The 14,833-nt window shown below is 35.9% G+C and overlaps 1 protein-coding gene across 2 annotated transcripts in view; it reads right to left on the reverse strand.

Moving 5' to 3' along the window:
• Positions 1–3,103: 3,103 nt before the first annotated feature.
• E23 (Early gene at 23) overlaps positions 3,104–14,833 on the reverse strand; it is a 119,246-nt gene continuing 107,516 nt past the window's right edge. For both annotated transcript variants that reach the window (XM_043419180.1, XM_043419181.1), the window contains exons 5-13: positions 13,896–14,001; positions 12,811–12,911; positions 12,453–12,708; positions 11,799–11,969; positions 10,173–10,294; positions 8,227–8,434; positions 7,373–7,587; positions 6,562–6,770; positions 3,104–5,856 (exon numbers count right to left, since the gene is read on the reverse strand). In XM_043419180.1, the coding sequence (XP_043275115.1) occupies positions 5,661–5,856; positions 6,562–6,770; positions 7,373–7,587; positions 8,227–8,434; positions 10,173–10,294; positions 11,799–11,969; positions 12,453–12,708; positions 12,811–12,911; positions 13,896–14,001 (1,584 nt within the window). In that variant the 3' untranslated portion in view covers positions 3,104–5,660. The remainder of the gene's footprint in view (positions 5,857–6,561; positions 6,771–7,372; positions 7,588–8,226; positions 8,435–10,172; positions 10,295–11,798; positions 11,970–12,452; positions 12,709–12,810; positions 12,912–13,895; positions 14,002–14,833) is intronic.

Consider the following 14,833-nt stretch of genomic DNA (forward strand, 5'->3'; position numbering starts at 1 on the left):
TCATTACAATTGGCAGTTAACGTAGCGTGATTTATGTCCTGGCGCCGAAACGTGACCGTTCATAAAAATTTGAGTATGTCCGAGATTGGTAAAGACTGCTACAGCTACTTCAATGCTTTTCTTTTTTTTCGTTTTACGCTCATTTCCAGTGATCAGTTGTATTTTTCGATTGACGCAACAACGTCAAAGTTTCGGTACAAAAGATTTCTACGTATCAAAATTTATGTTCAGCCATAAGTGAGAGAATTCTGTGAAAAAAGGAATGGTGATGGCGCGTTGGTAACATTTTTTTCGTCTTTTTGTTGCATCGTCAAGTGCCACAGATAGCGGTGCACGGTATTTCGGTAGGCGAACAGTTCGCGTCTACGAAAATTAAGCAAGATCCACAAGAAACAAATAAATGAGAAAACATGACATGTATTTAATAAAAAAAATCATCGTATATTTTTTTCCTTTTCAGGCTTATTCACTCGGTAATTCGAAAGAGAAAAAAAATGCATTCGTTAATGTTTCCCTATGGGGGCATTCACGCACCTGGTCGAAAAATCATTTTTTCGAAATACACACGCAAACATCATACAAACACATGCACACAGACTGCACGAATACGCGCGCACGTTTTACATTTTTTGTCTCATCTTCATATAGGCGTTCATTACATTCTTCACGAAGCTTTTTTTCACAACTTTTTAAAAGTTTTAAGTAAAAAAAAAAAAAAATAAAAATAAAAATAAAAAAAAATAACGAAAATTTATATGAATCAATCACAATTTTTACGAAGACGGGCAAACTTTTTTTTTTTTTGCATTAAAATCCATTTGTGTCCCTCGGTCCTATAGTGGTACATATTGCATTATATGCGCATTCATATATAGGTTCTTATTTCCCATACATTATCTCTCTTTTTATCTTTAATTCTCGTTTCATCCCGTCATCACGACCTCCATTTCACTATATATGTTTATATATAGATTTCGCACTCGATCAGAGAGACTTTTAATATTCAATTTACCTCTCCTCTCCCAATCACGATTCTATCAAACTCATTGAACACTTGGTGGATCTTTTCGCACTTAACAACAAACTGCGATCGTTTTCGATATTATTATCGTTTTTTCTTCACGCGAAACTTGACACTCGTTTGAGAAAATGTTTCTCGTACATTCTTCATCGATTAACAAAAACTTTTACTTCGATACAATTTCGATTTTTTGTTCTCTATCAGCGAGAAAAATGGTTAGAAAATCATCGAAAAGTGGAGATCGATACAATAATACCATGGCAATGCGAAGAATGCATTCACTTAAATTTCGTCGTGAATAAAAAAAGTGCTTCAAGCAACTCGTACTGCTTGATTACTTTTCGTCACTTTTAACCCTTAATATCAATTAAATTGAAAAATACAAGTGAAATTAAAAAAAAAAATTAAACTCGTCAACAGTCGAGAATGTACGAGCTACAGATCCCCAACGTACAACACAGATATGGGGCATTAGATGCTCACATTTAACTCTTTTCGAATTCCATCCGTAATTTTCTGTATCATAAGCATAAATGGTAATTATGCAGTTTGGTTACTTTTCCGAAAATCAATGGAATTTTTTTTTCTTCTTCTCGAAGTTATCGATTGGACTATAGTAAGTGATATTTCGTCGGGGGAGGCTGACATTTTCCATAAAAACCATGAGTTATGGAGTTTTGAAGTTGTTGGAAAAATGCGGGGATTTGGCGTATATCAGGCTATTTAGGAGTTCACATTAGGACAGGTGGACACACACACACACACACACACACACACACACACACACACACACACACACCAAAGTTGCTCTAAACCCGCCCAGCGAAACCACACCCACACATCGAAAGTTTTCTAAACCCACCCAACGATTCCACACACACATCGAAAGTGTTCTGAACCAATACGACGATTTCGCACACACATCAAAAGTTGTTCCGGATACACATATGCGATGTTTATGCGAAATCGGTAGGTGTATTCAGAGCATTTTTGATGCTTGTGTGGTATTGCTGGGCGGGTTTAGAATACCTTTGATGTGTGTGTGTGTGTGTGTGTGTGTGTGTGTGTGTGTGTGTGTGTGTGTGTGTGTGTGTGTGTGTGTGTGTGTGTGTGTGTGTGTGTGTGCCCGCGCGCTCTGTCGTGTTGTGAACTCAAAAATATTCAAATATACCATATTTCATCATATTTTTCCAATAACTTCAAAACCTCAAACACATGGTTTTTATGGAAAATGTTAGCCTCCCCCGACGAAATATCATCAATGGTAACTAATCGAAGCCGTCCATGCTAAAAAAAAATTTCTTTCGTTGATTTTCGGAAAAGTAATCAAACTACATAATTACCGCATAAATATATATGCCTCTAAAAGTTTATCAATTTTATTTTAGAATTTTATCTTCGCCAATCTTCATACGATAACGATTTTACAAAACGTAGACGAAAATCAAGAAATTACTCATTTAGAATTTCAATTAACATAATGTCCATGACTCACTGTAAACTAATTTTCGAAAATTTCATTACGAGCAGCCAGAATTTTTCAGAAGCAGTATTTTTCTTCGTTTTTTTCCTTTTCTTTTTCTGAAGATAACGACGATTCCGATAGTCAAGTGGAATAATGCTTAATGAAACTGAAGGGCGTAAAGATTGGACGTATACGTAAAAACATCTCATTGTATTATGAAAGTCGGATTGTTATGCAAAATCGTGTTTACCGGACGAGATCGCGACCAGTCGGCCAGCTTTTTTTTTCGTTAACATTTCTAATATACGATCATTCGAACGATCAGCGATAACAATAGTTTCGCTAGCATGAACAGTATAATAATAATGATAATAATAATAATAATAATAATTGATAATAATATTCATAATAATTATTATTATTAATACGATGATAGTAAAATAATATTATTAATGATAATGATAAAGTGTAATACAGTAAAATAATAATATTATCCTTCAATATTAATCGCGATAATAACTAATAATCTTATTCAACAAACACTGGCTTTCCATGACTGTGCGACTCGGGAGAGGAAAGGATTATAAACAGCACACTATAATAATGAAAAAAATGGATTCGATTAACATTCGATTTATAGAATTTTTTCATCTTTTTTCTGTTATTTTTTTTTTTTTCATTTCATCACATTTTTTTCTCCGTTTCTCGTTTTTTTCTATAAAAAACACATGCATATAGAATATTTTTCGGGGTTGATGGGTTCTATTGGTTGTTTGTTTTTTTTTTTTTTTTGAGTACTCGCGCTCTTCGAAGCTCTTTTTGCTCACGCTCAGTCCATTAACATGTAATACATGCATTTATTTAGTATATCGTTTGTTTTTTTTCTCTTTCTTTCTCAATTCTTTTCACTTGTTTCCCCGCTTATGTTACTTAATCTTTTTTGTTTACTTATTTTTTTTCAATCTATATACATGGTAGAAATGCGAAGGTTTTCACGGGCCGGAGTGAAAATCTCTCACAGATTTTAGCTTCTGGCTTCAGCTGAAAATCCCTCTCGGCTTGCTTCGGACAATTGATATTTATATATATTTTTACACATACAATGGTGACACTGGATTTTCAACACTCAGTTGCTAATAAAAAACAGTTTTGTCTCGGATCGCATTGTCAGCAAAGATTCTCGAAAATTTGGAAAAGCCGTGATCCCAGAATCGCTATAAAACGTCTCGTAGTTCTAAGCAGCATCTAAATTCGCTGATTCAAAGTTTGGCGAATCGATATGAAAAACAACGGAATCCTGACAAAATAATTTCTTTTTTTATCGTTTCGTAAGAAATAATCGTACAACAAAAGAAATTACTCGTGAATCGCGATTTTTTCACAACTTTCCGTGCTGGCATTCAACGATCATCGACAAAGCATATTTTCTTCTTGTCCGCTCTCTATTCCTTTCGTATTATTTTTTCGTAGGACAGAGGAGCCTCCGATTTTCACAATGCGATGTTGAAAAAATGACTTTTTTTTATCAATCGTCAGTGTGTGTCTGTGTGCTTATTCATACGTATAAATAATTGTCCGACACACTTATCTTCTCTTAACTCACGAAGTTGGCAGCACAATGTTTCACTATCTCTTAGTCAAAAGTGTCGTCTGTTAAAAGATAAGAAATAATAATAATAAAAATAACCGCAACGGTCTAATAATAAACTAGATAATGATAAAAATAACGCGTATCAATAATAGTAGTGTACGGTAATAACATGAAATAATAAAATAGCTAATAACTAATAATAGAAATAATAATAATAATGATATTAATAATAATAACGGTATATTATCATTAATAATAATGATGATCATAATAATCGATTTTTGAATAAAATTTACGATTCGTGTAGATATAAATGTTAATCGTTCGTACAAATTTCAGTCGATTACGACGCGGAAGCCGTGGCAATTTCTATTTTATTTTATTTTTTTCGCATTTTCTTTTTTTTTTTTTTTTACTACTCAACACGTATTTAGTTTTCTCTCAATTTTTTCCTCTATTCATAGTTCACCCCGGAGAAATGAAATTTCCTGCCACACACTTTCGATAGATGAATTTCAAATTTTTAATCTCAGTCTCTGTTTTTCTCTTTCACAATGTTTCACCCTCCACTTTCTCTTTCTTTCTTTTTGTTCTCTCTCCCTCCCTCCCTCACTCTTTTGGCATCTATCGATCGGTCATTCGCTTCTCGTCGTCGTTTTTTTTTTCTTTATATTCACTCTTATCTCGTACTCGACACGCTCATATAAAATATCTACACATTTTATAGTCGCGTTTGCACTGAGTTACTTGGTCTCGCGGTTACTGTCTCTCTTATTTTTTCCCAGTCGTCTCTTTTTTTGCTCTTTTATCTTTTTTATAAACCTTTGTATCGCTGAGCACTATCGGGTTTTCGTGTGCGAGTGTGTGGGGGGTTTCTAAAGGCTCGACAGCTCAGAATCGTCAATAAATAATAAGAATAATAATAATAACAGTAATAATTATTTTAATTATATCGTAATAATAATAATAATAATAACAATTTTATTGTTATTGTTTAAAAAAAAACGAGAATGAACGAAGATTAGAGATTTTTCCGAACGCCTCGCTGTATACAAGCAGGCGAAACTACGCGAACATCGTTTCTTCATTTTGTTCTTGTATAATGTGGTATAAATGTTGAAAATCGTGTGCGTAATTTCAAATATCGAGATGCTAAATGAGTTCCCGGCCACCCGTTCGCCCAGTAATTATTTATACACACATTCATGACTATAGATTTATATTTAGGTATAATATTCATTTGTTTTATCTTTTTATATATATAAACATAATATATAGTAAAGTGGTAAATAAAGCTAAACGTTAAACAATAATCGTAATCAGTTAATGGACAAGTAATGCTTCGACACACGGATTAATCGCGCAAGATTTGATGAAATCGTGATTAAAGAGTGTGTAATCGAGTATAAAATGATGATCGATGATTTCTCCGCGAAAATTTCAGTTTTTTTCGTCTTTTTTTTTATCATTCTCTCGAAACGACGTGTGTCGAACATTAATGCTTGAATAGTTAAAAAAAAATGATCCTTCTTTTGTGAAAAGTCGTGTACAAAATTGCATACTAATGTGATCGATCGTATCGCTCACTTGGGTACGCGATAATAACGTAGAACTAGATAACCCAGGGTCCTGAATACAACGAGGAATGCCAGTAGCACCGCTGTGTTTGCCCAGAGTGGAAGACCCGAACCCTTCGAGCCACCTTGACTGTCGAGTATCGCCGATAGTGGTATCGTCGTACCGTTTTTACACTCCAAGAATTTACTCGGTTGCGAACACCTGTCAACGATCAAATTCGTATTATGTTTCTCGATTTATCAGTCACTGTTTTTTCTAGATTTTTCACCGACTAATCTTCATTTCTTATTCCAATCGTTAAATGTATCGATTCAAATTGTCATTGCACTTCGATTGACGATTTTATTTGGCTCCCTCATGGATTTATGATCTAATTGAATGATTTATTTTTTCTTCATTTAAGCTATTGCCGATTTACTCTTTAATTTCACTTTTCATGAATTTCATTTCAAACACTCACAGTAGAGTGGGAAAGTTCAAATAGGAGAAAAAAATCCTCGTGGAATTGCTGTCCATGATTGTGGATTTGTCACTAAACTTTGTTGTTCCTCTAAATTTATGTTTTTTTAAACCCTTGAAAATTTCGGATCGACTTTCGACATCTTATGTTTAGATAATCCTTTCAAACCAGCCACCATTTGAATTCCTACGCTTTAAAGTTATGACAATGATTCATTCGATTATCAGTCATTGACTTCACGTTGGCTTGATTTGAATTTGTGTGGTAATGAAAAAACGTTTCTCGTTTATGTTACATATTCATTGAATAAAATGATATTATTATACGAGGAAAATATAAGACTGAACTGAAATTCCGTTTCTACGTTGTGGTGGGTCGTAAACAAGAAAGAAGGAAAAAAAAAGGAAAGCAGAGAAAATGATAAAAATAAATGGAGCCAAACTTACGTAATCGGATCACCAACGCCAAATTCCAGTATTTGCATGTTTTGATAGGCGTAGTGAACCATACTCGCGTATCTGGCCCAGGCGAGCCAAGGTGGAACAGCAGTCGCCAAGTAGCCACCCAGCAACTGGGTCGCAAGGGTGTAGAGAGCCGATGCCGTTATGCTAACTTGCAGGTCCAGACAGCAAGCTCCCACGAAGAAACCGACGCTCTGTTTTCACCATTTATACGTTTTCATGTGTACGTCAGTGTGGGCAGAACACGAACCCGTGCAGCGAGACAAAAACAGAAAGTTTTACTTATCAGTTTGTATATTGGTTGCCAGTAAATACTGAGATTTAATCGGTTCTAAGATTTATGTGATTTTCGATTGACTACTAATTCGACTTGAGCCAATCAATTTTTATTTTCACTGGTGCCAATTGGTGCATGAAATTTCGTTGAAAAACAGCCGAAAAATTGATCTCTCTGTCGAGTAGATCGTGACGGAATTACCAACAAACAAGAAACCTTTATTTTTTCCATTTAATTTCCTTAAGAAAAAAAAAAACGTTTTTCGATCACAAATCGGCAATTCCTCTGAAGAGGATCACGAAAATTTGAATACTTTCATCACCGTGAGTTTTTACGAGCTCCAGATAAAACATTCTTGAATGAAAAATCGTTTAGATCGATTCATGCAAAATCATTTTACTCCCAATTTTCTTTTCGATTATGGGAACTTGGGTCCAAGATTCAATAAAAATTCGATCGAATTCAGATCGAAGTATGAAAAAATGAGAGGGGAAAAAATAAAAGCTAATCACAAATTACCTGTGCCACGACGGTATTGAGAAGAAGGAAGGCGAGGAGTGTGACGAATACGGCTGGACTGTGGAAGCCCAACATTGGATAGCTGATAATGTGATAAACAGCTGGCAGTGTTATTGTCAGTGGTAACTCGCCCACCATTTTCGCCAGGTAGTAAGCCGATAGACGATACGAGCCCGACAATCTTTCCTTATTGATGACCTCACGTTCTGGCGGAACTGTTTCAAGATTTAGCGCGAGTCATAACTTACATTAAGTCGTGTTAAACGTCGACTTTTACGATAACAAAACTCTAATGATCTTCAACACTGCTAAGCATTCGAGTTCATTTGAGCACCGACCGTATGAATAGCATTACCAGTACAATTGACGTGCCTTTTTTTATTGTCCAACGAATAAAAAATCGTGAAATTCCATAACTCGAGTAACGTTCAACCAAATTTAATGAATTCAATAAATTTCCCATGTTTATTACTAAAACATGAATTAAATGGAAGGCAGGCTGAACGAGACGTTTGAATTTAAAGAAAAATATCACATGAGAATTTTCGTTGTTGAAATGTCATTTCTCAAATGATCTCTAAATCATTTCTGAATTAAATAAATATATTTTATTCTAATAAATAATATTTATTTGATATTACTTATGAATTATATAAATAAAATAAAAAATAAAATAAAATAAAATGAAATAAATCTGAATAAAAAAAAATAATCTTTCTTCTGGAATGACAAAAATGTTTTTTTATTCTGTGTACTTTAATGAGATAATAAAAATTGGTACATTTGGAGAACGACATTCCTGCAGCTAGAACGAATACCCGATGGGCTGAGGGTTTCATTTTGTAAAAACTTACAACTGGACAACGCTCCAAAATGGGCAAACAGCATCCAGTAGGTTGTGCTGAAGAACATCCAACCCTGTATGTCATGAAGAGCTGCTTCGGTTCTGGGTAGTCTGAGCCAAAGGAGTCCAGCCATGAGGCCGAGGGCTATCGTTTGTAGCCAATTCAGTCGTGAAAGCATCCTCGGTCGTGCCTCTTGGAAATTTCTCTCCGATAATACCTACAATGAGAGAGAAAATATATTGATCAAAATTCAAAAGCTCATTAATCCCAAGTCTGCATCGTTAAAACCTTCGTTTCTCATTTTCCCAAAAACCCAGCCAACATTTTTAATTGTTTCAAACCCGATCTTCGATTTCACTGCATCGCAATGAAAAAAAAAAAACAAAACAAAATTGGAGTTCGTATGTGAAGGGAAAAAATAATATTTTTCTCATAACTTCCGCACCGACAAAATTTCGTTTCTTTTCCAATTCAATCGAGCTGGTCACGATTCAAATGAAATTGATTATCTTCACTCTGCGTCGCGAATCTGGAATAATGGATGAAGCGAATAAGTGACGATACTTCACGAGTTCAATGATGGAATGAATAATATCAGATTTCATAAGCGTTCATAGAATAACCAAAATGTTTATAAAATGTGTATATATGTATGTGTAGATTCAAAGACGCGTGAATACAGCGCCGGTAGGCAAATGATTATCTGGATATGCCGTATCGCGTGAAACGTGGCCTACTTCGATTTTTCACCAGCACACGCGAGCTCGACATCGTCGTCGTCGTGTCGTCGTCGAAGCTCTCTTTGTTACGACATTATTCACGTTCCCTTTGTTTTGTTCGTTGATTCGAGTAAGAATACAATATCGAGTGCAGAGAAACTTTGATCCTCCGGTCACGATACATCATTCAAAATCATGTTGGACACGCGAAGATAGACACGGCTTTGAAAATATGTTAGAGTCTTTTATTATCCTCCAATCTAGTGAGTACACTCAACAGGTAATACGAGGAGCTTGGGAAAAGATTTTTCGTACTTTTGCTCGATATTCCGAGATTTCAGGGGGTTTTTGACGACGGATATTATTATTTGAAAAGTAACTTCAAATATTTACGATGAGATTGGAATTGTAGTGATCGACGTCAACTTTCATATCGAATGACTAATTCGAAGGAAAATTACATCGAGTTTTGATGCCTAAAATCATAAAAATATTTCTTTCAGAGGCTTATTAATGCTGAGTGGAATTGAGAGAGAAATCGTTTCAAAAAATGATTGTGTACAGTAGTATTTTCAAAAAATATGTTTTTTTTGCTCAGCTGACCAATTGAAAACACGAATATTTTCGTAGCGCTAAATTAACGTTATTGCTTCCGAAAAAAAATCGTTGTGATTCCAAAAAGGGTTTTAGTTACTTGTAAGCTCTTTGTACTCGACTTCTACCGACTGAGGAAGGCAAATATTTCCCATATTACATCATTTAATTAAAATTCGTCGAATGAAATTTTAGTGCCGGAGAAGCGTTGCGGTTGCTTCCGCTGCAAATGACGATGGTGAATATTTAATATTATGGCGTTACAAGTAATATTCTTGTAATTTCTTAGAGCATTATGTACAGGAAATTCGAATGAGCTATTCCGTGATAAATTTTTCCATTCCCAGATTTTTCGGTTACGACATTCTCGAATTCTTATTCGGAATAAATTGACTTCCGATTGAATACTCTACCCAACATATACGAAGTACTGTCAAATAATAGTTTTGCCGTAATGGTTGAAAAACGATAAATCCTGACTAATGACTAATAAATCTCATAAAGAGATTTTCATTTGAAGACGTCATTCGAGAAGTTTCTTTTGTTGTGCGAAAGTAACTAACTGTTTGAGCGAAACAATACAAAGTTTTTCGAACCAGGAGGCTGCAAAATAAAGAGTTTCAAGATTGTATTTAAACTCACTTTAAACTGAGACCAAAAGCTCGTGGGCCACTGCCAGGTGTAATCGTCATCTGCTGAGCTCGCACTGCTGCTCGCATGGCTCTGCGTGTCTAGCCAGAGTGTGCGACCCTCGTCCTCTTTCACTATTACAGAAAAATGACACAAAATCAAAAGAGTGTAAGAAATATTGAAGTAGAATTTTTTGCAACGTTTGTGTGCGCGCTTGGGAAAAGGTCTCGAGTAAACTAACAAAAATTGACAAAACATTCGTTACATTTCGAGCAAGAATCAATGCCAAAACTCTTCAAAAATTTGATCAAAATGATCGTTTTTTTATTGACGATAAATAATTCAATTTGAAATGGAAAAAAGTGTTTCGGAAACATCGAGAACGATTATTTTCTGCCTACAAACGAGTTCGGAGTGCAGAATGAAAACCGTGTCGATTTAGCTTCAAATTTGCCAAAACACGAGTACGATTAGATAAACTAGAACTGTAAATAGAAGATTGGATTTTTGAGAGATAATTTCGTCGCGTGTAGTCGTTTCTTGGGTAAGCATCGCGCATTAGAAGTCGCTTTGACGTTTCGAGTGAAACGTTCCAATTTTCCGTTCGTCAAAAAACTAGACTGCAGCGTTTAACGACCCTGGGACAGTTGAAATTACATTTGGATACTTGAAAAAATAATGTCTACAGTGCGAACATTTCCTGAAGGACCTTTGACCCATAAGAAAAAAAAGTAGTGTTCCAGCAACAATTGCTGGTCGTTTGATTATAATGATTAAAACTAGCTGCAATCCGAGGTTGCTTTAGTTCTTTCACAGTGAGCAACGTATTTACGCTGAAATTTAATACTCGTTCGAACCTTCATAACGATATAATTAAGTGTTTAACGATAAGCGGTCGTTACGCATAATATAAGCCCATTTCCAACGATAAGAACAAGAGTATTACAACCTGTTATTGCACAGTACTTTTCTCGAGCGTTTCACTCGAGATGCTAACTAATACGAGTAGCGAACCTGAGCAGTTGTTAATAATACTTTGCCTTTATCAACAACGCCATTTTTTTCATCTAATTTTTAATTGCAATATTCGAAAAAATATTTTTCAAAGATTGGAATGCCAATGAATTGTTTTCGTGGGGTTTACAGTATTGAAAATCAGTGAGTCTTATTTATCAATATTTCTAGTCTTTCATTAGCTTACACGGCTGGAAATTAGACCGAAATATATTCCACGCTTTCGTTTTAGGTCTCGGATAAGAAAGTTAAAATATTTCAGTAAGAAAGAGTGAGAACAAAAAAAATCAGAACTCCATTTTTGGAGTAGAAACAGATTGTTATTTTTTATACGTTTATCTTGTATGAAAAATGTTCAGTTACCACTCCACCAAAAAATTTGACAACAAAATAGTTGGTTCGTGGAAAAAATATGGAAGGAATAAAAAAATGTTTTATCAAGTTTCGAAAAAATTGCAATGAATTTTTTGTCAAGCGCAGCTTCAGTCGATAACGTCGAAAGTGTTTAGTGTCAAACGTCGGCCCGTTTAGCATCAAATTTCCCTTCTAAATGTACATATACAGGCGACGTTAAAGTTTATGTGAAAGTGTTTGCAAGGGCGATGCATATAATGGATAAAATACCGTTGTGGGTAATACGATGCTCGTGATAATGGATGAGATGGTCGCAAAGCGGATGTTGGCTGGGATTATACTCCGGACGAAGTTCCGGTGGGCAGTCGGGTCCCTGTCTTGCGGCTCTCGCCGCACCAACTATGCGCTCTCGAACCTCTTCCGGTCCCTTTATTTGTTCGACTGGAATAAAAAATTTTACAACAATTATTTCATACGTTCGTTTTTATTTATCTATAAAAAGTCAATTTTTATCCAAAGTCGCGACCTCAAAGTTTGAAGGAAAACGGATTCAAGAAACGCAATGGACAAAAAATTATTTCTGTCATCACCACACAATCTTAAGGTAGATCATGCCCGTAGGATCGTATTTTTTGGGTGTCCAAATTGAGTTGATTTTTACTTACCAATTAAATATATTATCACTCTAAATTAATGCCAGAGTTATTAGTTCAATATTGTAAATAAATTTCTCCAGCTTATTTTTTGGCGAATGAAATTACAAGTTATTAAATCCATCAGTAGCCGGACCCAAAATTTCATTCGTCCCTGGCTAAAATACTATAGTTTTTTTATATAAAAAATGGCATTAGAGAGCGCTTAAACACAAAGGGAAATGGATAAAGAAAAAAGTGTTTTTATTCGAGCAATAAAATGGCCACTTACGTATAAAGTCTGCTGGATTATAATGCGGTAGTAAGGTGAGTCCAATAGTGGCAAAAAACCTTCCTATATTCGAGGTGGAACCGTAGTAAGCTACTTGGCCACGACTAAGAAGCAAAAGTTTGCTAAAACTGTGAAACATTCTCGAGCTTGGCTGATGGACCGTCACGACGATACTTTTGCCCTCTTGTTCCGCGTACTTTTTTAATCTCGATATGAGAGCTTGCGCCGAATGTGAATCGAGGCCACTCGTTGGTTCCTGGGTAAAAAAATCGTTAGAAATCAATTTAAAAAAACAAACAAACAAAACGATTACATTTCATTCGAGAATCGTCGATTGGTGAAAATAATTGGAACTCACGTCGAGCAGCATGAGAGAAGGATTTGTGAGTAATTCGCAGGCTATACTACATCTCTTTTTTTCACCACCGGATAATCCTCGTTTCGTGTAGTCACCGACAACTATGAGGGGAAAAAGAAAACAATTTTTAGAGCTTTTCGTTATGAAAGTAACGTCGAATTGCGAAGCTAGTAATCATGAACACTTCGTGGCGTGGCTCAAAGGATTTTGCTGATTGACACGCAAAAAAATGAAAATTTTTTGACATTTATGCCAGGAATCGACATCTTCGAAACTCAACTTTGAGTCGAGCGTTTAAAAGATTTTTCGAACTCGCCTCACGCTCACAGCAACACGCAGCAGGTGCCACATATATTTTCCCTTTGATTTTTTTCTTCATCGAATTCGAAGTAGAGATTTAACGTCGATGACTCATACGGCAAATTATTAGAGTTTCGAAAGTGTGCACGTGAGACGAATAAAGTGGAATGCCCGAGAGATAAATGTGTGCTCGAGATTTTCGGCTGATGTGATCTCTCCCGTGTATATTCGAATAAAGAGAAATGGAAATGCGAATTGGGTAGAGGCGCCTCGGGATTTCAACTGCATCTAAACGTCGATCCACGATGAAATTGGTTTATGTCTTCTCGCTCTCGTGGATGTGCTCATACATTTATATGCAGAAGTTTTTTATCGCTGTACAGGGTGTTCCAAAGTTCCAAGCGGTACGATGAGCCGCGTCATTTTCGAGGGGTCAATCCTCGCTCACTTTGATTTACGTCCGAGTGAAGTCAAAAACGACCCCAGTCTTGTTGAGCAAAAGAAATCTCACCGCGTGTGCGATAATAAAACTGCAAAATGGACGTTTTTTCGTTCTTTTACCAACGAAGGGAATGGTGTACGGTAAAATTGAATTTAGTCGAACATTTAGCGATGGGAAATCCATAAAATTATGAAAAGATCGAAAAATAAGAAACCCTCAAACTTTGTGCCAGGTAAAAGTATCGAAAAAGGCATTTCCCTCGGAGAATTTCGTTATTTCGAAATTACGATTTTTGGAACACCCTGTGCGAGCTCACCGGGCTTCGTAGTAAATAAATGCTTACTGGTATCCTGGCAGGCAGCGAGGTCGAGAACCTCGATGATATGATCGACGCACTGCATCTTCTGGGAGTGTGAAAGTGCATCCGGAAGCCTTAGGCGCGCCTGGTACTAAAATTGAAACATCATTTTCTCGTTACATCTTCGTTACGATATATATACACGAGTTTTAAAAGACGAGATGGTTGAATCGACCAAACGCAAAAGCCATAGCTGACCTCATTACGAAGCGATGTATATAACGCATCAAAGAAATTCCTATTTTGCAATCTGCAAGTTCTTAGCGCATTAGAAATATCAAATACTCCCCATTTTTTCATAATATGCGAGAGCGTACTTCGGGGAAGTCGTGATATTATTGGGAAGAATAAATAAATTAAGTTCTTCAATGCCGAGGTGCGTTTGCGTTCCTTTTGCTCGAGAAAATTGTTTTCGTATTGATGTTTTTTGGTAAAACCACGAGTTAGTGCAAATTAACGACAACTTTTAGTTGAACTGCTGATTTTTTCAGACGTTACTAACGGAATGGACGTGCCTCTTCGATCATTCCTTCCTTTTTGACGTTTCAGACAATTTTCGAGGTTGGCAAAACTCCCAAATTTCTTCGTTACGGACAGGAAACATCAAAGGGTATATTCTGGAATTTCTTCTGCTTCAATAGACGCCTTGTTTTTTTTTTTTTTTTTTTTCATTCGGCTTGAGATTTCCGATAAAACTCAACAATATTTAAAGCTCCGAGTTCGATGTGGTGAGGAGAAAAAGCTTGTCGCAGAGTCGAAAGACTCCACGTGAAACTAGATTTTATATTTTCCATAGAAAAGTTATTATTTTTTCTTGACGAATGAAGAAACTCGATGTGACGAGGTTCGTTTTATTTCTGCCTGGCACGCTAAAAATACGCCGCCGGTTTATCAGGGGCGCTTTATTATTGACGGTAAGTAAT

The sequence above is a fragment of the Venturia canescens genome, chromosome 5 (assembly GCF_019457755.1).
Source record: "Venturia canescens isolate UGA chromosome 5, ASM1945775v1, whole genome shotgun sequence".
NCBI lineage: Eukaryota > Metazoa > Arthropoda > Insecta > Hymenoptera > Ichneumonidae > Venturia > Venturia canescens.